We start from the raw sequence: 25538 nt of genomic DNA on the forward strand, positions 1-25538 counted from the left end.
GGGGTGTCGCTCAATTAAAAATGAACCCCCCAGCCGACGGTTGAATCGCGGTAACCGTGCTACGGCTTCCGGTAGATTGCGGCTCAATGTGACCCGGTGCGTCCGCCATACCGTTCGCGCGGTGCCGCACGGCTGCTGACGTCATCGTCGGCGGGGGAGCGCTTATCACTTTAACGTCACACATTCACCTCCGAGCGGACTGAAGTCGGCAGACACAGAAGTAATTCGGGCTTAAGGTAATTATTTTCATATTCTAAATATTCTTTCTATATAACAGAATATGCTATTACAATATATCTATATTCCACTATTTATTCCTTTTGAGGAAATACAACATATATGTTTAGAAAATGTTCCCCCGACGTGTCTTTAATTTCCTAATACCGTATGTATCGTATTTTATTTTTTACTTTCGATTAATAATTCTATGGTTTACATAGTTTTTTGACGAGTCATATCTGTTACATAGAAATTATTTGGCAGCCATTTTCCATGATCGTTGGTGTATTTTTTTTTGTTCGTTTTATTGGGCTATAAAGTCCGTAGTGGTAGAAAGTAACTAAGTACAAATACTTGAGTTTTTTTATTTTTATCTTGCTCACCAAGACTTTACAGGCGCATTAATATAAATTAGAATACTGTCTAATGCTTCATTTATGGCAGTAGTGCCATTTCCATGCAAATCTTTCATGATTTTATTTTTATTTTGTACAAAAGTTAACAACAGACTTTACTGAAGTAAATAACATCGGTATCTGCGCTTCAAGGGTGTAAACTTTTGCCACCTTTGGCACGTTAACGCAATGTCAAGATGCTGGAAATGTTGTTTAAAGACACGCGCGAAGATGGCTGAGGACATTGAGACCAAACTGAAGAACTATCGCACGGCTCCATTTGACGCCAGGTTCCCCAACCCGAACCAGACCAGGAACTGCTGGGTCAACTATCTCGGTAAAACTTCACGGTTTCGGACAGATGGATTTTTTTTTTTTTGCCAACCCCTGATCTCATGTATCGTGTTCACTGGATTACAATATATTATAAGTCGCCTACTGTATTGTTGTCATCACTCTATTAAACTAATATTGTTGTCGAATGTCTATTTATAGACTACCATCGCTGCCAGAAAGCTCTGGATGCAAAAGGTGTGGACAAAACCCCGTGCGAGTGGTACCGGAGAGTCTACAAGTCCCTCTGCCCCATATCCTGGGTAAAGAACATTAATAAAGAAGAAGAAGAAGAAGAGAAAAAAAATCACAATTCCCTTCAAAATTGCTTTTGAAACTGTCGACTAATGCAGAAAATTCTGTGCAAAATATTTTTGATGAGACATTGTGTCTCTTAGATCCAGAAGTGGGATGAGCAGAGAGAGGCGGGGACGTTCCCTGGAAAGATCTGAAGACCCGTGTCAACGCCAGATGAGAATGTGATTAACAGTGAAGTGGTTGGGGAGCACGTTGCTGCATCTACAACTTTACTGACACAAAAATGTGAATTCCTTACAATCAGCATTAAAAAATGGATAACAGCCGTATATTATATCACATACCTAAACTTTGCTCGTCTCTTGTCCGTAATGCCTGGATATTTGTTATTTGTTATTTTTACAATAATATGTTTTATGCAGCCCCACTGGTCTAAAAATGGCATTCTGGTTAATATTGCGTTAGTGGAATATGAGTAGCAAAAAAACATACATTTTTATCCATCTCAGAAGGCGGCCATTTTGCCACTTGATGTTTACTGAAGATGACGAGATCTCAGGTAACAACCAATCACAGCTCAGCTTCAGAAAACAGCTGCACCGTGATTGGTTGTTGCCTGAGCAACAAAATGGCCGCCCCCTGAGATGGATAAAAACGGCTGGATTTTGCTTCATAACTCTTATTCCACAAATATAATATTAATCAGAACGTCATGTTTAGACTAGTGAGGTTACGTATAACATATTATTGTTAAGAAATGTTTAAAGTTGACTTCTACTTTTGGAATACTAGCTAGCTTAATGCTAACACATAATGGGGAAACCCCATTGACGGGCTAACACATTGCAGTCACGTCACGACGTCATAAGCCTTTGAACAATGGAGATTTGGTATTTAGCTCAATGCTAACATCATGTGAACGCCATAGACAAGGTAATGGAAATTAGCAGTAATTATAAAAAATATATATCATCTGAAATACACAAAAACGACATACAGTACACATATAGACAGTTTATTAGCCTTTGAAATAAGCCTACATTTAATATACAGCATCAAGATTAGAAAAATAAATAGTTTTTCCCCCCCTAAAACACTAAATTCAACACTCATACAACAATCATCACCCCATGCTGAGTTATAACCAACGTCACACATACTCAAATGAAATACATACGACTTTGCATTTTATGTACAAGGAGTCATTCGACTTGTGGCTTAAATACGCAAGTGCAGTTAGTGAGACTTCCTCATGTGACCGCTGTAGAGTCGCTATGAATCGAAAAGAGTGTCGCATGACACAAACTACCCACGTCAAAGTAAATGTGTGAGATCTCGAAATTTGAGGTAAAAGTCAAGTCGTTTCTGCATATTAGAAGTCGCCTGTAATGGCGGCGATTCAAAATCCAAGCTTACAAATATGAATAGAGCCGATCCAAATGACTTTAAGTCGCTTGAAGTGGTACGAGTTGGATCGCAACTTTAGTAAAGGTCACTTGTATTTCAACTACTTTTCTACATGACGTTTAAGCTCAAGCTAGCGTTTGGCATAATATGCTACGAAGCTCCTTTTACCGTATTTCCTCAAATAGAGGCCCCCCGATGAAATTATTTTTTACGAGGCAAAACAAGAGTAATTGGTAACTCCCTTTTGCAATTAGCATTAAATGATGGGATGTTTTGCTAACCAAAACAGCAGCACCCAACCAGGCACCACCCCCCCCATCTAAATTACCGTTATATATTTCACAAAATTGACTTTATAATTGTCAGTTAATTTCAATTGAATTAGATTTGTTAATTTATTTAATTTATTATTATTTTTAATTAATGATATCAATTTGTTAAAATATGCTGCCTCATTTGAACTAAACACCCCCCCGCGGCCACTATTTGAGGGAATTGGATTTGTATTAAAGATTGAAGCACGTGTGTTTCATACATATGAATATTCAATACAAAGAGCCCACATAGCGTTTATAAATGACTAATAGCTACCCAACAAGTGTGTGCATAGCATTACATTTGTCTAGGCAAAGAACGAGGCTGATTAGTGGATTAAAATGTGAGTGAAACTGGACTGGCTATTTATTATATTGATGTATTTACACGGCACAGGCAGAGTACAGGCACATGAATAATAATAATAATAAGGCTGGCGGAAAGCAGCCTGACGGGTTTATTTTAGCCTGGCACTTGGGGAGCCGCTGACTCTTGTTTGGAGGGAAGGGATGGGAGTAATCCAACCAGAAAGTGGAATACACTGAACGTGTGTGCGTGTGTGTGTGTGAGTGTGTGCGCGTGTGGAGCAAACCCGTTGTGATCAGTGCAAAACGTGTCCTCTTCAGTGCGGCTCATGCGGGTCACGTGGAGTGTTCATAAAAAAAAGGGAGACGGGAGGTCAGTACCTCCTTTGTCCGTGTTTCCCGACGTCGGTCATGCAGGTTTTAGGCCGGAGAGCTGAAATGAAATGAGGAAGATCGTGCGCGCGTTCTTAGTGAGCTGAGTTGACATTTTTTGTTGCTGAAACAACATTGCTCATGGGTCACTGTGCCCAGAAGAATTATTTTTTAAATAAGTATAAAGAAAGAAAAGAGTAAGGCAGGAACAATAAATGTTATTCATTTCACCCCCATAAAATAAAAAATAAAAAATGAGTTTTTAACTTTAAATAGGGTAAATTTTGCATGCAAATTTTTTTTTTTAATTAAAAACACACACTAGCAAATAAAGTGTATCAAAAATATTGTATGTAGTAAGTGTCCGTGCACTGATTTATGTTATTTATTTATTTTAATTCACTAAAAACGTTATGCTGCTCTTTGTGGCTTGGCCAGAACGACAACAGCATTGCAGTAATGGTGGTGCTCTGGCGCCATCTAGTGGCATCTTGGTGCCAAGGAGCCAAATTTCAAGCGAGTAGAGGAATTTAATTTAACAGAAGCCGTGTTCGATAATTACCGAAGCGTTTTGCAATCACTTGAAAAAATAGAAAAGAAAAAAAAACATTTGTTTTTCTCACTGATTTTATTGGCGAGCTTTGTTTTGTTTTTGTACCGGTAATATTGTTAAATGTTCTATAAATGAAATATATTCAGAAAAACAGGAGAAAAAAAATACACAAAAAACAAAGCTTCCCAAAAAATTTAACGGAAAAACAGGAGTTTTATTTTTTTCAAGTGACTGCAATACACTTCTGTATATAATGACACTATCGCAAGCCAAATCATGGTAACTTGAGACTCAACACACATCTGCCACCTTTTAAGAACCCTGATGAACCGCAAATACAGTTCCGTTTTGAATAGGGGTGTGTAGACTTAAAAAATAATAATAATAATTCAATGGCAGCGCAATGAAAACGAAGATCCATGTTTATGTCACTCACCTGGGTCCGCTGCCTGCTTCTTCTTGTTGTGATGGACGATCTGATTCTCATTGGTCATCTTCACATCCTGGTCCTCCACGTAATTACTGCGACATGACAAAATTGCAAAGGGGGGGGGGGGGGGGGAATCAGATGGATCTGCCGTTGATCGCGAGTGAAAAAAAATACTCAATCTAACAGGAAGTTGAGGGGGAGAGGGAGTGAGGGATCACAGATTAGGAGCGTGATAAGGGTGCGAGACAACCAGGTGAGGGGACATTCAAAAGCACTGGGGCAATCTTCAGTGCGAGGAGTGACCACAAGGGGGCGCTCTACAGTATTACTCACTGTTTGTGGCGCCTGCTGCCATGGGGGCTAAAGTGGAGAATTACACACTGTATTCAATCAAACTTCGGAAAGTCTGCTTGCTTAAAGACATATCTAATGTTACAGCAACATTTTCAAGCTATGCAGAAATATTGATATAAAATGTGAAAATCGAGGGGGGGGGGGGAAAAAGGCATCGTGCATGTTGACATTCAGCATATAAAAATTAATTCAACATGAGGTACGCCGACAAAAATCCAGTAGGACCAATAAAGAAATGAGCGTCAACTACAACCGCGCAAAAAAATAAATAAATCTTGCTTACCTGATGACGGTGTTCCTTTCGCGGTGGGCAATGTAGGCGTTGTCGGTGAAGAGGATGGTGTGGTACGGCACCGTCAGGTCGCACGTGGGCAGAATGCCGCGGGTCCTGTGGCTCACGCTGTCCAAGATGCCGTTGTACACCAGGAGGTCGTCCACGAGCAGCTACGCAAACGCACAAAACGTGTGACGCTGACGTTAAAAGCGTGGTTGGGGGTCGTCAATTATTATGTGGTGTTATTTATATATAAATAAAACGTATGATGTACAAACTACGGAAAAGGATTAGGGAAGAGAAGAAAAAAAAAAGGTTTGCAGGATTCTGATTTTATTCTCAGCTTTCAGACACTAAAAGATTATGACTTTAAAGTGAGTATTCTGACTTTCCCCCACAATTCATAACTCTATGCCACTAAGTCAGAATTCTGAAAATAAAGTCAGAATTCTGAAAATAAAGTCAGAATTCTGAAAATAAAGTCAGAATTCTGAAAATAAAGTCAGAATTCTGAAAATAAAGTCAGAATTCTGAGAGTGAAGTCAGAATTCAGACTTTAAAGTGAGAATTCTCACTTTATTCTCAGAATTCTAAGATTAAATAAAGTCAGATTTCTGACTTTCAAGCCAGAATTCTGACTTTATTCTCAGAATTCTGCCTTTAAAGTCAGAATTCTGATTTAATTCTGAGAATAAAGTGAGAATTCTCGCTTTAAAGTCAGAATTTTGAGAATAAAGTCAGAATTCAGAGAGTAGAATCCCAATTCTGGCTTTAAAGTCAGAATTCTCAGAAAAAAGTGCAGAATTCTGAGAATTAAGTCAGAATTCTCGCGTGGAAAGTCAGAATTCTGACTTTATCTCAGAATTCTGTGATTAAAGTCACAATTCTCGCTTTAAAGCCAGAATTCTGAGAATAAAGTGAGAATCCTGCCAACCCTCATTTTTCCTCTCCACTCTTGTTGTGGTACATTAAAAAAAAAAGAAGAAGCATAATATGATGACGAGGCTCACCCCAAATTCCTTAACTCCTCTCTGTGGCGTCTTGGAGTAGTTCCACAGTTTAATCATAGATACGGTCACCGGCTGGTCAAAGATGACGTACACGCGGTTCACCTGCGTGCAAACAATAGATTCATACGCAAAACCCACCAAAGTCAAAGTCCCCCCCCCCCTTTCCAATGAAACCCTCACCAATCCAGGGAGCACCGGGGCCAGCCACATGTGTCGTCCATCTTGCGTGCTGTTGTTGCCGTCTATTAATTTATCTGGAGTCCTCACGTCGCCGCTCACGTTGTCGAGCACGTTGACGCTGTCTGGGAAAGCGGCGATGTCTGGCGGATGTTGAGGAGCAGATCGAGGTGCCAAAAAACTGCACACGCGGTTGAAAATGACTTCATTTGACTTTTTTTTTTCGACCACGTGGGGCTTACTAAAGGATACTATTTTCACTGAGGCTGATCTTCTCGTGATTCTGGTTGTAGAACTCGAGGCCGTTGAGGCCGATGTAGTAAGGGTCTCCCCAGCTTGTTAACAGCTGCAGCTGAAAGATGACTTGGCAGGTAAAAGAATATCATAATTAAGGAATACGACGCATTGATGATCAAATTCATTCAAATCCACGCCTTTTTTACGACACGGTATGTTTTCAATTTGCAAAAAAGGATACATCCGCAAGGCATGATGGGAGCTTCGTAGTCCATGCTGGCTTGTTCGGCTTTCTTGGCGCTCCGCCTGAAGTGGACACGATCGAATTTGGCGGTCGACTCGTTTCTCCGATAACAACACAACAAAGGCGGGGCGGGGACGCGTTCGTACTTGCCGGGGTGCTCTTCAGCCCTCTTGTTGTCGGCGGGCGTCTGCAGGTAGTCCACGAAGAGGATCTCTTGGGCAAAGTCAAAGTGACAATTGCCTGGACCTTTCCTGATAAGGAAGCCCTCGAGCGGGGAGATGGCGAGGTCGTCCATGATCACGTGGATCACCTTCACCTAGGTCAAAAAAAATAAATAAAAATAAAATAATCCTGTCCTTAGCGATTACCGTTTAACAAGCGGGATGGTTTGTTATGATATGCGTCCCACCCCTCTGTACGAGTCCTCGGCCGACTTGTTGTAGTTCCAGATGCGGAGCCCGGCGATGGTCTGCGCCTGAGGGAAGGCGACGGTCACGGTGTGAGGCTCTCCGTAGGACAAAGGGATCAGCCACATGTGCTGGTCATCTGTGGTGATGTTGTGGCCGTCTACAAGCCTGGGGGGGGGACGAAACATTTTTTGAATATGGTGTAATCGTGTCGATGGCAAAAAGTCAGACAATACAGATGACATTTTATGTGGCCGAAAAAGCACTTATTTACACAATTGCAGAGACTACTTTATTACACCCTTAAAATTGCTGGATCAAAAATAACCCAATATTGGTCAAAAATTGGACCGAATAGCTATTTGGGTCAATTTGACCCACATTTGTACAAAACATCCCCCTTTTTTTTTTCTTTTTTTTTTAAATCAACAGGACAACCCAAATTTGGGTTAAATTGACCCAATTATTGAAAATATATTGGGTTATTTTTTACCCAGCAGTTTTAAAGTGAAAGTCAACCTTAATTTTTTTTTGACCTCACTAGTCTTAAACATGACATTCTGATTAATATTACATTTGTGGAATATGAGTTATGAAGCAAAGTCCAGCCATTTTCATCCATCTCAGGGGGCGGCCATTTTGTTATTTTGACTCAGGTAACGACCAATCACAGCTCACCTGTTTTCTGAAGCTGAGCTGTGATTGGTTGTTACCTGAGACCTGAGCAACTGTGATGTCATCCTCAGTCCACAGCAAATAACAAATTGGCCGCCCGATATGGATAAAAACGGCTGGATTTTGCAATATTAACCAGAATGCCATATTTAGATTAGTGCATAGAACATATTGTAAAAAAAAACCACACACAAATAAATGGGGTTGACTTCCAGTGTAAAGGAAAGTGATTCATTGAAGGAGATATTAACTATTCATTTTTATTTGGGTCAATGAGGAAATGATAAGTCCAAAGTTTCTAGCATGGATCATTTCCTTCTTTTTCAATACATAAACAACAGGCTATTCAGAGAGGTCATGAATATTTAGGTTGACGGCATTCAGGAATCACATTATGTTTATTGCGTTGAAATCAGAGGTGGCAAATCCAGGTCTAGAAAGTAAAAACCACAGTTGGGCTTTAGCCTCGGGTGATAGCTAGCTAGCATCATGGGAGCTAGCGAGCTAGCTAGCTAGCTAGCTCGCTAGCTCCCATGATGCTCGTTTACCTGCTACTGCTACTGTTACTAGCAAGCTAGCTAGCTACCAGCCGCTAAAGCTAAACTGTGGCACGGTATTTTACTTTCTGGACCTGGATTTGCCACCTCTGGTTGAAATGATGACGAGATCCTAAAAAAAAAAAAAAAATGATGTAAGGGTCTTCAGTATTCACAGAAAGACAGACATACTTCTCGAGAGAGCACGAGTCATGTCCGTATTCAGGCAGGTCACACAGGTCACCAGGTGAGGCGGCCATGATAGCGAGGTCCAAGGGGAGCCCGTCTCCATCTTTGCCGACCACCTCCAGTCCCGTCAGGCCCATGTAGTGCGAGTCGCCCCATGTTGATGTCAGCTCCAGCCGAAGGCCTAACGGGGGGGGGGGGGGGGGGGGGGGGGTGGGGGTGGGGGGGGGGGGGGTTGAAAGCGAGACGTCGTCATCGGGACAACGGAGAAAAATAAATAAAAAAATTCACAATGGGTACTCACACTTTCCAGTGTACATCCCAGGAATCTGCTCCGTGTTTTCCAACTGGCTCACAGTGGCGTTGAGCTGAAGTTTCAACTGAGAAAAATGTAGATCACGTAATGCTGTGCCTCAAATCATCCTGGTCTTTGTGTGTGGGAAATGTTGAATCGCGGGAAAAGCCACTCGTCTAAATACGGTATTCTGGTTAATATTTCGTTTGTGAAATATGAGTTAAGTAGCAAAATCCAGCAGTTTTTATCAATATCAGAAGGCGGCCATTTTTTGTTAAGAATAGTATGAAAACCTATAATTTTTTTAATTGTACATTTAGAACAGATATCAAATTTGTGATTAATCTTGAGTTAACTAGTGAAGTCATGTGATTAATAACAATAATAAAAAAAAATGTAATCGCTTAATGCCCCTAATTAAAAAAAAAGAAGAAAAGATTATTAAAAATTAGGGGCGTCAGACGATTACATTTTTTAATTGTAATTAATCGCAGGACTTCAATAGTTAACTCACGATTAATCACAAATTCAGTATCTGTTCTAAATGTACAATACATACATTGGTTTTCATACTCTTGTCAACAAAAGTGGAAAAAAAAAGTTAAACAAATAGAAATAGTTCAAATGAATTTTTGACGTCTATAGCCGTCAATGGCAGTGAATGAGTTAAATATTGCGCACAAGTACATTTTTAAAAAACAAAACAAAAACTAATACTAAAATTCACTTAAAACCAAAATTAAACTTAAGCATAAAAAAAACCCTAAAACTAACAGACAAACTCAAAACTAAAATAAAAATTCCAAAACTATAAGAACCCTGCATCACAGTTGCTCAGGTCTCAGGTAACAACCAATCACAGCTCACCTGATTTCCGAAGCAGAGCTGTGATTGGTTGTTACCTGAGCAACTGTGATGTCATCTTCAGTCGACAGCAAGTGGCAAAATGGCCGCCCCCTGAGATGGATAAAAACAGCTGGATTTTGCTGCATAACTCATATTCCACAAACGTAATATGTTTAGACTAGTGAGCTCACATATAACATATTTGTCTTCCCCCTTCAAAGGCAAATACTTACGGCGAGGTCCTCCTCTCGGAAGCCAGCCTGTGTGAAAGGTCTTTCCTCTCCCTCGCCGTCAGCAGTGCGCGGTCGGTGCAGCTCCTCCTCGTGCACCGGATTCTCCGACCCCTCGCTTTCCCCGAGGAAAGTTTCATCAAAACGGGACATGGCCTCCAGGATGTCATCGTCAGTCGTGAACAGAATTGTGTCCCCGAATTGATCCAATCCTGAATTCAAATAAGATTTTTTTTTTTTTTTAATGCAGCCAATTTTCCACACTGAAACAATACAAACAAAAATAAAAAAGGAAATATTCCATACCTCCCGAAAGAGTCCCAGAAGCTTTCGCAATCTCGCCCCTGAAGATGCACCTCCCATCAAGCATCATCTCCACCTCCTTGACTCCTCGGAAAGAGTGGATGCGCGACTTGTTGTAGTTCCACACGCGGATCATGGCGACCTGGCACGCGTGTCCGAAGTCCAGGAAGATCGTGTGGCTCCGGCCGGCCGTGAACGGCGCGAGCCACAGGTGCATGTCGTCCTGCGTGCGATGGACGCCGTCCGTCAGGTTGGTGACCACGCGGGGGTCCTTGCCGTACGCGGGGAGGATGTTGATGTCAGGGGGGTCGGCGCTGATGTGAGCGGGGCGCACGGGCTCGCCGCTGGAGCTGAACACTTCCAGGCCGTTAAGGCCGACGTAGTGGCGGTCCCCCCAGGTGGACAGAATGTTGATGAGCAACCTTTGACCCTTGGGCAGAACGGGGATCTCAAAGTCTTCCTCTTGCTCCATGAAGGAATCGCAGTCAGGGCCCGCGCACGGGCCCCCCCGGGTGGCCGAGGCGGAGGAAGGCGGGCTGGCGGGAGCGGCCGAGGGGTTGGCGGCGAGCGCGGGGGAGCCTCGGCTGTGCTGCTGCTGCTGCTGGAAGTCGTCAAAGATGTCGCCCTCGAAGCCCATGTTGGAGATGCGACCACGTTGGCACTGGTTGAACTTGGTGAGGGAGTCCCACGATTCCATCAGGGTGTCGTCCCGGTGGCTGTGGCCCAAAGGCCTCGGGGTACGCTGCCTCCTGCTGGCGTTGGCTGACATTGTTGCCTCTACAGAATACACAAACGATATTCAGTAGGTGTGTCAGAAAGGGGTCTGCAACCTGCGGCTCTTTAGTCCCTCTCCTGTGGATCTCTAAAAAAAATTACTCTATATATATATATATATATATATATATATATATATATATATATATATAAAATGGGGTTTAAAAAAAATAATAATAATTTGGGATAAAATATTTAAATTAATTATCAATAAAATAAAAAATATATAAAAAAGTCACAGTCCACATTTTTATTTCTCAAAAAAAAAAAATATATATATTTTTTACATCTTTATTTGTATTTTTTGGGATAAAATATTCTTTAAATGAATTTAATAAAAAAAAAAATTAAATATAAAAAAAGTCAAGAGTCCACATTTTTATTTATATATATATTTTTTTACATATATATTTTTTATAAAATATTCTTTAAATAAATTAAATAAAAAAATATAATTATATATTACTAATAATATATTACTATAATTTTGTTCTTTTTTTTTTTTTTTTTTACATATAAGAGTTGAATCAGTACGTCTAGTTTTAACAATGTAATATTTTTTTGTGGTGCTGAAGCATTCCCACATATGTTATTGTGATTTTTATTCTCCACACTTTTTTGCCGTGTAACAACTCCCACGTGACACTTACGATTTACACCGTTCAAATTTCAACTTGCTTCAAAAATTCACGCCTCCTAGGTTACATATCGTTTGATTTCACATTACTTACAGTATTGGCACAATTTAACATTAAATATAAACTTTTCCCCATTCATTTTCAATGGGACAGAATCTTTTCTAAGTCCCACTTTCCCCACCCACTCCGGCGCAGTTGGTAAAGGGCATTGTCCAGTAACCAGGAGGTCGCAGGTTCGAATCCCACCTTCGACTGTACATTGCAAATACACCCATGGCAATTATGCTAAGTGATATATACATGTATACCAGATCAGGAAATGCATTCTAATTTCACTGAAATGATTTAAGCACATGCATTCAAATCAGCTTTTCGGCATTCCCAATGTCAGTATATGTTTTTCCACCTTTGTCAAAAAGCAGACCCAAAATTCCAAATGAGCAATCCCCACCTGTATTTGATTTCATGTGTTGCTCCTCAGGCTGCCTATTTCTCAAGGAGCTCCGCCGTCCGCTGACGGGCCGCTCGTGCTTTTGCTCCCCGAGCTCGTCCAGCAGGTCGCAGTTGAGGTCCAGGGAGTCGGCCTTCCACTGCGCCCCGTTGGCCGCTTTCTCGCCTCCCCTGCACACCCGGCCGGGGTTACACGGCAACTCCGGGAGTAACGACGACGACGACGACGAGGAGGAGGCAGAAGGCGGCGATTTGGGTTCGGCGGCGGGCGGCTGCTGAGGCACCAGCCAGCGCGGCCTCTCCCTGCCGGCCTCGCAGCCCTCCGGGGCGGCCCTCTTCAGGGGCTGCAGCCACTGCGGGGTCATCCGCGACGACGACGGCTGCATGGTGACGGTCTGCGGCGCGGGCGCGGCGGCATCATCCAAAGAGTTTCTTTGCGCTGAGGAACGCCGGGCGGCGGAGATGGGAGGAAGCGGGGCGTGCGAGCTCTCCTGCGGGTTCATCGCAGCCTGACCGGACGCGTCTGATGGTGCGAGGTGCTGGTGCGCGCCGCCGTCATCGTGCCGCTGGGGGCTGGCCCCACGGAGATTGTATCCCGAAGACGACGGGCTGGAAAAGAAGGAATCTGAAACTTGGAAGTCCTGGAGCTCGACGGCGTTGCTGTAGTCGAAGACCTGATTGCCGCAGCCTCGCTCCAGCTCGCCCTCGAATACCAGCGTGCTGTTGAGGTACAGCTTTACGTGACGCGCGCCGATGTCAAGTTCCTGCAACGTAAAAGAAAAGCCCTCAAGTTCTATTTATAGAGGCAAAAAATAAAATCCAAAGCAAGACAGATTGACTATAAATACGCTTCTACTTTAGTATAAATGTAGGGCTGCTCCATTATGGAAAACATAATAATCACCATTATTTTGGCAATAATTGAAATCCCGATTGTTCAAAAGATTATTTTTTGGGTACGAAATGAGAAAATGTTTAAACATTTAAAAATATTAGGACAAATACAATTATTTGAAACACTATAATTATAAAAGTTCCTTTTGGACCAAATTTGTCATTTAAAAATAAAAAAAAAAGTGCAAATATATACATTTAAACAACTCAAAATTAGTATTAATAATCTTTTCTTTTTGTTTACGATGATGGCGATTTTGTAATTGTGGAGTGTAATAATTGAAATTGTAATTGAATTTCGATTAATTGCACAGCCCTATATAATTGCAGATTTTTTTTTAGGTGACCTACTGTATGTAAAACTTAAATTATGCATAATCAAAGTAATATATTACTGATTTAATGACTTTTTATCCCCAAATATTTAAGCCCAGTTTTTGCTGTTTAGTGCTCAAAGACAGCTTTAAAAATCAAAAAATCAAAGCATGCATCTAAGGTAGAATTTTTAAACATTCCAAACAGATTAGCGATTAACCTTCAACAACTGAACATTAAGTCTATAAAACTCAACTGACTATGGATTTTTTTATCCCAGTAGCAGTATTAAATAATACATCTATATAGAGCTGTCAACATTAATTGATTCATTGACAAGTAATCGATTATCAAATTAATCGACAACTATTTTAATAATCGAGTAATTGTTTGGAGCCATTTTTTTTATTCAACATTGTCCAAATCCTCTGATTTCAACATATCTGCAATAATTGTTCACTGATTCCGTTGTTTAATCAAAATAAGACATTTGCAAACATCTGTTTTTACTTTTGGAAAACAATGACCAAACCATAGTACTACATCAATCCCCCCTTCTTTTTCTTTTTTTTTTATCACTATAGGAATACTAAGTACGAAATAGACAATCACTGGTTAATAAACAGTAATCAGGGTAAAAAAATGCTTTTGTAATACATTTTAATGCATTTAGACTCAATAGATTAATCGATCCTAAAAATATTCCATCGTGACAGCACTACATCTATTTAATAGATGCTCCCGCAAGCTAGCACTAAGTAGCCGTTATGGATAACGACATGGCTGACGCCCATCTTAAATCCGTCTGATCCTCCTGGCAGAGAACCCCCACACGAACCCGGGTCAAGCTAAAACATTCCCACCCATATCTCCTTACCGCTCAGGATCTGCCAGACTTTAGGAAAGAATCTCTAATACTGAAATGAAGAAAAAAAAAACTCAACAATATCTGTTGGGCAGTGCGTACGCCTGAAAGAACAACAGTGAGGATGAAAGGACACAAGCCCACGTTTTCCCTCTTACACTAATCTTCAAGGCTAATCTCTCCGTGCTCCACTTTTTGGACAGACTAGAGCGGCAGTCCAGCCAGCCGCTGCTTAAAAAGAACTGCAGCCTGACGTAACTATACGGGTAAGGTCATCCACTCGTTTCCATCCGAAGCCCGGCAGCGCAACTCGAGGGGGGGGGGGGGGGGGGGGGAAGCAAAAAGGTACTAACGTTGAGGCTTCTGTTGTAGTTCCAGATTTTGATGCGGGATATCCCAAAGTCGGCAGCGCGCTCCGTGTTCCGGATGATGAAGTAGAGCTGGATGGGAGGGTGGAAGGGACACGTCCACATGTGGCGCTCCTTGGTCGTCTGTAAGCCCGCCAGAGCCCGACGCAAACCAATCAGTGAACGTCAGATGAAGCAATGGTAGTATTAAAAAAAAAAAAAAAAAAAAAAAAAAAAACGGCCAGCAGGTGGCAGCAGAGTATAAGAGATCAACCCAGGTCATGATGCAAAAAAAAAAAGAAGCACAGTTTCCCCACACTTTTAAACAGATTTGTGAATAATGATGAAACGTAGCTATATTCTAATGCTAACTGCTGCAAAATGGAAACGGATAGATGAAAGAAGAGACTCTATTCTTTCTTTTGGTAGGTGTTAGGTCCATGTTTTATACACCACATAAATAAAAAAATCTGTCAAAATCCAGTAACACAGTAAGGAGCGAAGGGGGTTGCTTCAGTGATCATGGCTGGGAGTGAATGAGTTAAATTTTGTGGAGGAAGTAACTGGTTAAATGATTTAGTGTCATAATCAATTCAATGTTACACAAACATTGGCATCAGCAAGGATGAGATGAAAATATTTTCTTATAGTAAATATAAAGTAAAAATATTTTGTATTGTCTTCAAAGTACAATAAGTCAGGTCTTTCATAAATGTAAGAAAACACTTTTAAATTAATGTGAACAGTACATTTCAGGAAAACAAAATGGCCTTTAAAATTAAAATTTTTCTTATGATTTTATGGGGGAAAAAAGAAGTTAAAACAATTGATTAATGTTTTTTTTTTTTTTTTTTAGATTAATGGTTTTATGAATCAATATCAGGATGGTAAAGGAAAATCGATTCAATATCAATTATTAATTTTTTTAAACCCAGCCCTAGAATTTACCCCAAAAAATAAGTTTGTTGAATGCAACCTTATAATATACAATCTATATAAAAAGTCTACACCCCCTCTTTTTTTTCAAAGAAATTCATAAAAATAATCATAAAAAAATATTTTCACAACTTTTACCACCATCAATGTGACCTAGAATCTATACATCTAAAATCGTATCCCCACCCCCAAATATATTTTTAGAGAAGGGAAGTAAAGCATCCACACCCCAAAAAATAATCAGTCTGCGTCCAAGTGAGACAATAAGACCGACCTTTGGCTTGCCATTGACGAGCGCCGCCAGATTCCCGGGATAGTCAGCGTTCCTGATGTCGAGGTCATGCGGCGACACATACAGCTTCTTGTTTCCGGGGCCGAAAAACTGCAGCTCGGTCAGGCCCACCAGCATCTGGTGCCCCCAGTTGGACAGGAGCTCCATCGTGACGTACAGAGCGGGGGGCACCTCGGACGCCCGCCTCGGCTGGCGTGACAACATACGCAGAAAAGGCGCTCTGAAGCACTCCTGACTCAGCATTCTTCGCAAGGGGGGTCTCAAACCGCGCGGCTTTTGGGACTCACCGACGGTTTGCTGCAGTCTGTTTTGACACCCTGAGGAATGTTGAAGGGGGTGGGTGCAACTTCCAGCTCCTCCAAGGCTTTCAGCAGTTGGTGCTGCTCCCTGAAACACAACATGGCAATCGCGCTCTCTCAAATCATCATCATCAGCGTCAGCGTCGTCGTCGGGCTCAGCAGGGACAAAAAACAAACAAAAAAAACCCGTTGAGTTTCATGTAGTTTCTATAAATAGCACGCTTTCCCGCTTTCAACTGGCAAAATGTATCAGATTACTATAAATACTCGGTTCTCAAACAGGGGTCCGTTCACCATACAGGGATATGATTTTCAAACAAAAGGCATATTTTTTCTGATTACAGATTGCAGTGGTAGAGAGACCGGCCCGTAAATAGCAAAAAATCTGCGTGTAAAATTGAGGGGCATTAAAAACGCATTCAATTGTTTCGTTTTTTTAACTCAAAACTTTCTTCAAAAAATTAATAACTAATTCAAATTATATAATAATGTATAATTGTCGGGCATTAGAACAACAGCGTATTAGGTAAAATCCCGAGAAAAAACTCACAAGTTTACGAGAAAAAAAATCAAAAATGAGCAACATTATTAAGTGACAGATTTGTGGAAAAAGCCTCAGAAATTTACAAGAAAAATAAATAAAATTTGCAACGTTATAAAGTGGCAAATTTGCAAGAAAACCCCCCTAAAAAATTTGCGATAAAAACTCAAATATTTGCAACATTAATAGTTGACAGATTTGCACAAAAAAAACTCACAAATTTACAAGAATTTTTTGAAAAATTTGCAACATTATTAAGTGACAGACTTGCGGGGGGGAAAAACTCACAAATTGATGAGGAAAAAAAACTAAATATTTGCAACATTATAAAGTGGCAAATTTGCAAGAAAAAAAAAATAATATTTGCAACATTATACAAAGTGGCAAATTTGCAAGAAAAACCCCTCAAAAATTTACGATAAAAAACTCAAATATTTACAAATATTATTAAGTGACATATTTGCGGGAAAAAACTCACAAATTGACAAGAAATAAACTCTGATATTTGTGCCATTGTATGGAGGAGGCAGTGCGTGTTGATATGATATGGTTAATCTCTGCTAAAGCAATTACTAGCTTCCTTATTTGAAAACCTGACCGACAAGTATAACGTAACGAGTTCTTCCGCCGTATGCATTTTGCACATTTGGGAATTGAGACTTGGCACAAACAACCAAGTAAGCAAGTTTCGGAGTTTTCTCTCTCGCAAATCTGCTAGTTTATTTCTCTCTTTATAATGTCACAAATATTGATTTTTAATTTTTTTCTCAGAATAGGAATATTATCCCACCTCTAAAAAATATAGACATTTATTTGTGGCCCTAATATGCCGTCGTACATTATAAAGGCATTGAATTTTTTTATTTTTTACTGAAAACATTCTTCAAAAAATGGGGCTATTTCTCTAATAATTATTATTCATGGTTTCCCCTTATGATTAAAAAAAAACACTTCTTCCCTCCTAATGTATAATAACAAAGTCTTTTGTTTTTGTAAAGATTGGTTAACATTACAAAAAGTTTGGGCTCGAATACAAAGCCATACTTGTGTGCTTATTTTGCACCCACCTGGAGCCCATGAGTGTGATTCTCTGCATGGCCGCAGTGACGACTCTGCTCTCCTCTTTGTCGCTGCTGTTGCGATGCACTAAGCCGTTCATCATCTGCTGCCCTCTGCCCTGGATCAAGTCAAGCAGAATGCAAGAGTCAGACGCGCACATCCACAAAGCTTTTGGGTTGGGGGTTGAGTTGCCAGCCAAATCTGTCACTGGATTAAAATCGTCCACATGCTAGGATACAGTGGGAAGAAGGTCATAACGGTTGGGGGGGGTGGGGGTGGGGGGGCGTAATGCTGACCGTGTTGCGAGAGAAAAGCTCGGGACTCTGGTTTTCCCTCTGGATGGCCTCGCACACCCCGCGGGCGACCTCGTCCGGGTCTTGCTCCTCAGTGAAAGCCCTCCTGGCTGTTGAGAAAAAAAATTGTAATGTTTATTTTTATTTTTATACTAACTCATTCACTCCCAGTCATTTTCACTGAAGCAACCGTTTTTGTCAAGTTTCATCATTATTCACAAATCTGTTTAGAACTGTGAGTAAATCAGCTGGTTTGGAACATGGCCTTGGTTGAGCTCTTATACTCTGCTGCCACCTGCTGGCCCGTTTTTGTAATAACTATCATTGCTTCAAGCATTCTCTTCAGTTCAGAGGCTGCATCAAAGCCTTCTGTATGCTGTAGCATAAAAAAAAAAAAACATAAAAAAACGTATAAATATGTCTTTGGTATGATAACATTTAAAATGGAACATATTTATACCTTTTTGGGAGCAAATGAGTTTTAAAAAATAGCACTCTGTAATATTGTACTTAATACAAACATAAAGAATTAAACAGTTTTTCCAGCCACATCTTTTGTTTTTCCAATGGCAGCACAACAGACTAGATGCTAGTTAAATGCTTAAGCGAAAGACTTACTCGGACTACCCCAGCTGTCTTTTGAAGGCGGCATATCTAACGTTTTGCTCTTCACCAGCATTGGCTTGGCGGGTACGAAGGATTCACTGTTTTCCTTTCGCTTTGCAGACAACGAACGCTCAAGCTTACGACCTGAAATCGGTGGAAACAAGAAAGTATTGTTAATGTTGGCTGGGATTTTTCAATGTACAAACCACAGGACATCAGGAAAGAAAACATATTTTTGGAGTTATTAAAAATTGCATCATTAAAATTATCAAGACATTTTTATTAACACTTTAGATTGGTTGGTAGTTTGTAAAAAAACAAATAAATAAATAACAGCGCGAGATAGGAACTGACAAATAATATGAATATTAACAAATTTGGACGAAGGTTCCCAACCGATAGCGAATGTTAAAATTTTACTTCAAACGTGTTACATGTTTGTTGCTTCCTGTATGAGCATGTATGTATACAGTAAATGTTAAGATTTTTTTTTTGCCCAATCAGATTTTAGCCTCTACATGTTGCCATGTCTATCTAATCTACCCAGAGCTGTTTCTCTGTGCTCTGATTGGTTGGTGAAACTTGTCAAGCCCCCCCCCCCCCCCCCCAAAAAAGTGTACGTTAGGGAAATCACACTATATTTACATATTAAAGTGGAGGGTGACACCCACCTTTAGGCGCCGGCCCAAAGTCGAGGACAATGAGGTTGGCTGGGTCAAAATGGCTATGTGAGCTGCTGGGCCGAGGATTGGAGGACGATTTGGAGGACGAGACGGGAAGTCCCAGTTCGTCGAGACTCTCGGTGCTCTCGTCGCGCTCGATTTGCTCCTCCACCCACTCCTCGTCTGACTCCTCTCCCGCCGAGCCGCGGCTGCTCCGACGCATGCTGTTCTCCAGGCTGCGCCTTAAAACCTGAATACAAAGAGGTTGCCGTTAATATACGTGCACTCGCGCGTATTTTACACAAGCAAGGGGATATCACCATTATGAAAAAACATTTGGGGGGGCTAAAATACACACAAAAAATGCTTAAAGATGAAGTCATTCACTCGCAGCCATTTTGACTGAAGCAACCCCCTCCGCTCCCGACTGTTTTACTGGATTTTGACTGATTTTGCAAGGCCCACAGAATATTGTGTTCTGTTGCTATTAAAACATGGAACCAAAATAAAAATTTGAGTCTCTTCTTTCATCAGGAAAAAAAGTACATCTGTCTATCGGTTTCCGTTTTGCAGCAAATAACATTAAAATATAGCCACGTTTCATCATTCACAAATCTGTTTAAAACAGTGGGGGAAAGAGCTTTTTTTTGCAACATGGCCCTGGTTGATCTCTTGCACTCTACTGCCCCCTGCTGGCCGTTTTTTTGTAATGACTACCATTGCTTCAAGCATTCTCTTCCGTTTAGAAAATGCAGCAAAGCCTTCTGTATCCTCTAGCATAAAAATAAAAAAGTATAAATATGTCTTTGGGAGCATGGTAATATTTAAAATAGAACATATTTATACGTTTTGGGGGGCAAATGAGTTATGGTAAAAATGAAATGCTTGATGCTGCAAAGAAGAAAAAAACCCATTGCATTGCATCAATTAGAAGCAATTTAAATCTGATTGTTATTTAAAATTGTTTCAGTTGTTTAATTTGACTTGCCCGCTCGATTATTATTTTTTCCACCAAGTTGAGTTGTACAGGTTACAAGTCACGTTAAAGTTTACATTAAAACGTTTTACAATCATTTTCTTGGTCTCATCCTTTTACATCACAAAAATGTGGCATTTGAGTGTGTGGGGGGGTGTAGACTTATATCCATTGTATATTGTTTCTAGTCAAATGTTGGCGGGGGGGGAAAAAAAAGCCAATTTTGACAAAGGAGTACAAAGTACAAATGTGTTGTAAAAGTAATAAAAAATAAAAATCAAATCAATGATCAGCATTTGTACTTGAAGCCTTCCTCGCACTGACCTTGACTTCCTCGAGATTGAGAAGCACCTTTTCGCCGTGCTCCTGGCCGCCTTGTTGGCCTGCTTGGTTGTGGGGCCTGGAGCCGAAGGAGCGCGAAAGCGCACAGGTGTCCCTCGGGGAGCAGGGAGCGCGAGGCGAGCCCGGGCCGGAGCTCTGCGCGAGTGGGGGGGGGGGGGGGGTGGACGGCAGAGATGGAGAGATGCTAAATTGTGCAGGCAGCTGTCGCTGACACACGGCCCCTCCCCTTAAAAAAATAAAGAACACAAGCTTGGTGGACGTTGTGTGCTTTTTTTACCTTCATGTTTACGCTTTCATACGTCTCAAAATCATCAGTGTAGCGTTTCTCTGGGCATATCTTCAAATTCTGTCCGTCCTCTGTTCGTATTATGATGGAATCCTGCTTGAAAATTGAAATACTTGCTTCTGATTTCAAAAGCAAACGGATTCAGTAAGTGGCAATAATACCTGTGTCCATTCTTTCCTCTGGACCTTTCCGGGGGCGGTGTGGCTCCTCCGCTTGTGGCCGGGCTCCAAATCTTCACTTGGCTGGTGGGCGCTTCGACAGACATCTGCTGATGAGTCACGGCGCGAAAAAAGGCAACGTGAAGAGCGTGCGACGCCGCGCTCGCTCGCCACAGACGGAACGCTGTGCAATTATGCATGCGGATGGTCCGCGGCACATGCACGGGAAAGCTGCCGCCGGCTCGAACTGTCACTACCATTTATTCAGTTGAGGCTGGACGCACGCTAACTTGATGGGGAATGTATACAGTGTCATGGACTGTTAATTAATTAGTATTACATAACACTAATAATTGAATACTTATTAAACAGATGGTATCTAAAATTTGCACACAAGTAAAACGTTTGAAAACCAACATTACTAAAAGATTACATTCAAATATATTTCAATTAAAAGTTGCATTTCTGAACTGTATCTAATGTACAGTAGTGGATAAAAAAAAAAAAAAACATTTGTCACTTGTAAGATGACACACAATTTGATTTAATTCTGTAATTCTGTTGTTCATCACTAGAGGGATCAATGACAGCGAATGTAGCGAGACCGTTAAAAATGTGTTTTATAGTTGTTGCTGCTCGATTATGGAAAAAATAATAATCACGATCATTTTGGCAGTAATTGAAATAACGACTATTCAAACAATAATTTTTGGGTACAAAACAAGAACATTTTTAAGCATTTAAAAATATTAAGACCAATTTAAAAAATTGAAACACTAGAATTATGTAAGTTCCTTTTGGACCAAACTGAATTTATACCAAAATATATTTAGTATAATAATATTTATTTATTTATGTTGGCAAAAACTTGAAGTTGGAGTGCAGCTTGTGCACTGTGCAGTAGGACGGTCATTTATTTTTTGGTACAAAACAAGACAATGTCTATATATTTAAAAATATCAAGACCAATTTAAAAGAAAAATAGAAACGCTATAATTATGTAAGTTTGCTTTGGACCAAACTGAATTTATACTAAAATATATTTAGTATAATAATATTTATTTATTTATGTTGGCAAAAACTTGTAGTTGGAGTGCAGAATGTGCACTGTGCAGTAGGGCAATCTTTTTTTTTTTTTTGGGTGCAAAACAAGAAAATGATTGAACGCAAAAAACTAATAAAAGAAATATTAAGACACATAAAATTCTTAAAAACACTGTAACTCACAAAATTTATTAAATTTGTTTCAATTTTAAAAAAGTGCAAATGTATACATTTAAACTCAAAAATGAGTATTAATAATCTTTTTTTCTCTCTCGATGATGCTGATTTTGTAATTGTGGAGTAAAATAATTGAAATACGAGTATTAATAATCTTTTTTTTTCTCTTGATGATGCTGATTTTGTAATTGTGGAGTAAAATAATTGAAATACGATTAATTGCATAATAATGTTCTTGGGTTAATATGACCCGTTCTAATGTTAAATCATACATTTAAAAAAATCATATAATGCAATATATATATATAATTGAAGGCCAGCAGTTTAGATTAGAACATAGAAAATACTGTGCTATATTGCCGTGTGTATGTACACGCACGTGCCTTTAAGAGGCGGGGCCTGCTGGGGTGGCATGTGACGTCTGCGATTCTGCACGTGTGGGGGGCGTGAACTGCTGCTAACAGCAGCTTCTTCATAAGTTATTAACGGCTGGAAAGTGCATTTGCGACTGAGGCTCTCCTTTCCCACATGTGAGGGCATTACAGTAAGTACGTAAAAAAAAAACCCGTAGAGTGAATATTTATGGGAAACTACAAACCTGCTGTACACGGAGTCCTCCAAACAGGCGCGGAGGTGACGGGCTTGTGGTTGGGGCTCTTGTGTTGCCTCCTGCAGGATTCGGCATTGGCTCCGTTGAAATAAATGGAAAAGCCTTGCTCTAGTCTTTCCAGTTCTATCTCTCTGGGGCTTTTGGCTTTGAGGTGATTCAGGATCCTGTGGACCACAGACAACTTTATATAGCACCCCCCATGAATAAAATGAGGAATCTCACAAACCTTCCAATGTAATCTTTCTTAAAACAAAAGAGGCGATCATTGCTTTAAAGCACTAAAAGTCACAGAAGAATGAAGCATCTTCACTGTGAAATCCAATACGCGTCTACCTCGAGGGCCCGTCCTCACACTTCACCTGTTTTTCTGCTGGAGTTCGATTAAATATTCATCCACGTTGTTGTCAACGGCGGGAGTGAGCTTCCTTCCGTGGCACGCCTCGGTTTCCTTCGAGGGCACGCACAACGCACAGACGTGTCAAGAAGGCTGACAATTGTTTTGACCATGACACAGGACATTTCATTACTGCTATAATATAAACACCACATTGGTTTTGCAAAGGCAATTATTTAGGAGAAAAAAAAATTGTTTTCTAGACGAGGATCTACTGGGGAAAAAAAAAAGTGTGCTGTGATTTCAAAATCCCAAGAGCCTTATATTAGTTGTTGGACTAGATTTGGCACTTTTTGTTTTCAAAATAAAAATGTCTATCCTTAACATATTGAGGGAGCATTATAAATACATCTTATCTAATGGTGGTGGGCTATTTTGAATTAGCTAATTAAAAAAAAAATTAGCATGAAATTATCCCCAACTTTGAACATTCTCTGTCGATTACCTTCGACATTGTTTACTAACATTAATCTGCATGAAAAAATATTTTGTTTTGAAAATTTTCTGAATTCTTCATGCTTCAAAATCTTTATGGCCTTCCGAGGGAATAAAATGAGCTACAAACGTGGACTTTCAGTGGGTGCTCATCTAGAAAACTTGAGTAAATATGGACCTCGATATATGTGAAATTAATGTGATCTTGTAAAAAAAACCAAAAAAAAAACTGTTTGGGTTCCAAAATGTGTCGTTTTAGTGATTTTTATCGGGAGGAGCATCCATTTATATGCGTGCACCATCATGCAGGAAAGAAGAAAATCCCAAGACCCTTACTTGCGAATTACTACAGGCTACTGCATCTGTCAAAAAGCAGAGAGCAGAAGGCAAGCAAGGCAGGGAAGAGGAACACAGAATAGTGGTTAGATGGCAGCAGTTCAGATACTAAGGGAAAGCATTGGAACACAAGTGCTGAAATTTAAAAGAACCTCCTCTCCTCCGTGACGTGTTGAGTAAAAAAGGAGGCGACAGGCTGTGAATGTGGCTTGATGAGACGCTACGCAAAGCGAACGTGGCCTACCTCGTTTTTATAGTCCATAATGCGGCGGCGGCGGCGGACAGTGAAGCAGATGCTGTGTCCACATAACCTCGTGGTGCGTTCGGGCACCACTCGGAAAACGCAAACACCACCGCCCCTCCTGACCTTGGATACACAAAGAGGAAAGACCTTAACTTGCACGAGCGCCTAATAACAGTAATGGGAATCTGTATTGGGCAAACATTTGATTTATGCATTTTTGAAATGTTTTTTTTTCTCAGTACGATTATGCAATGTCTGTGCTTCGGTGAATGCAACCACGTGTCACTGTAGAGAAGCCTTTATTATAGGCCTATGTGATGATCGCAATTACGTGTTCTTTTTTGAAGTGGATTTGGACTGAAACACATTTTGATACTTATTTTATACTAACATGATATCGTACACTTGTCATAAATGCCTCCAGAACACCACCGCTCGTGGCTAAAAAACCCACCTTTCCTTTCAGCGATTGCAAAGTGCTACCCGTTAGTTTTCAGGTCGCATCCATCTTCCACCCGAGTCGAGCATTCTTCAAATTATATAAAAAGGTGGTATCTTCTTTTTTTTCGCCTCTGCTAAATGCTGCAGGTGGATCCAGATGAAAAACAACACCCCGAGGTTACGAATAATTCCACAAAAGATTTTTCTTCGTCCTTATCTAGTAACGGGACACCAACATCTGTTAACTACACAATATAGGCGAAAATGTGATATTAAATGACATTATACGCTGAAAACGGACACAATATACGGCACTTGGGTTCCACGTAACTAGCAAGCTAACTGTCGCTACTGTCAATAAAAGCGGTGCAAAGCACCAAATATTAAACTGCGAAACACATTAGCAATGACCGATATGAAGAATTAATCTATAAAGCGCAGGAAATGTTAAAACAGTAACACAGGTAACGTAAATAGTTAGCATATGCTAATAACGTACTGAGATGCTAGCCGGCTAGCGCCCACCGAATGACTACCAAAAACCGAACACATTCCGTATACAAACTGTCAACACTTCCGTCAAAATGTAGTTATAATAACTTACCGTCGAGGTAATAAAAAATAAAATGCTTAGCAGTTAGCTAGCTGCTCTTCCTCATGTGTCCGCTATGTTGTGATGCCTGGTTACCAGGATGGCTCTCCACCAATCAGGAGACGCGTGCTTCGAAGACACGCCCCCCCCCCCCCTAAAGCCATCAAATGA

General features: G+C 40.6%; 2 protein-coding genes across 9 annotated transcripts; one reads left to right on the top strand and one right to left on the bottom strand.

The window, feature by feature from the left end:
* Positions 1–77: 77 nt before the first annotated feature.
* Positions 78–1554, top strand: cox6b1 (cytochrome c oxidase subunit 6B1). 3 transcript variants are annotated; one of them, XM_086064610.1, is made up of 4 exons: positions 78–236; positions 812–951; positions 1110–1210; positions 1346–1554. In XM_086064610.1, the coding sequence occupies exons 2-4, from the start codon at positions 846–848 to the stop codon at positions 1397–1399; spliced, it is 261 nt and encodes an 86-aa protein (XP_085920736.1). In that variant the 5' UTR covers positions 78–236; positions 812–845; the 3' UTR covers positions 1400–1554. The 3 variants fall into 3 exon arrangements, with proteins under 3 accessions (XP_085920736.1, XP_085920735.1, XP_085920734.1); XM_086064609.1 differs by having other exon boundaries at positions 834–951; XM_086064608.1 differs by lacking the exon at positions 78–236 and having other exon boundaries at positions 273–951.
* A 645-nt stretch (positions 1555–2199) lies between these two features.
* katnip (katanin interacting protein) lies at positions 2200–25524 on the bottom strand. Of its 6 annotated transcripts, none has more exons than XM_086063878.1 (30): positions 25380–25524; positions 24789–24916; positions 24335–24457; positions 23285–23373; positions 22914–23089; positions 21098–21201; positions 20928–21029; positions 20633–20785; positions 19342–19582; positions 18683–18814; positions 18068–18174; positions 17780–17889; positions 16160–16259; positions 15855–16061; positions 14651–14788; positions 12225–12987; positions 10365–11138; positions 10062–10270; positions 8992–9067; positions 8694–8871; positions 7293–7458; positions 7030–7199; positions 6881–6945; positions 6655–6765; positions 6406–6545; positions 6226–6327; positions 5225–5385; positions 4921–4947; positions 4594–4679; positions 2200–3665 (listed from the first exon to the last, which is right to left on the bottom strand). In XM_086063878.1, the coding sequence occupies exons 3-30, from the start codon at positions 24350–24352 to the stop codon at positions 3607–3609; spliced, it is 4764 nt and encodes a 1587-aa protein (XP_085920004.1). In that variant the 5' UTR covers positions 24353–24457; positions 24789–24916; positions 25380–25524; the 3' UTR covers positions 2200–3606. The 6 variants fall into 6 exon arrangements, with proteins under 6 accessions (XP_085920004.1, XP_085920003.1, XP_085920002.1 ...); XM_086063877.1 differs by having other exon boundaries at positions 20928–21032; XM_086063876.1 differs by having other exon boundaries at positions 21098–21204.
* Between the last annotated feature and the right edge of the window lie 14 nt (positions 25525–25538).

Source organism: Leptonotus elevatus, chromosome 20 (genome assembly GCF_054856555.1).
Source record: "Leptonotus elevatus isolate MCC_2025b chromosome 20, RoL_Lele_1.0, whole genome shotgun sequence".
NCBI classification, from domain to species: domain Eukaryota; kingdom Metazoa; phylum Chordata; class Actinopteri; order Syngnathiformes; family Syngnathidae; genus Leptonotus; species Leptonotus elevatus.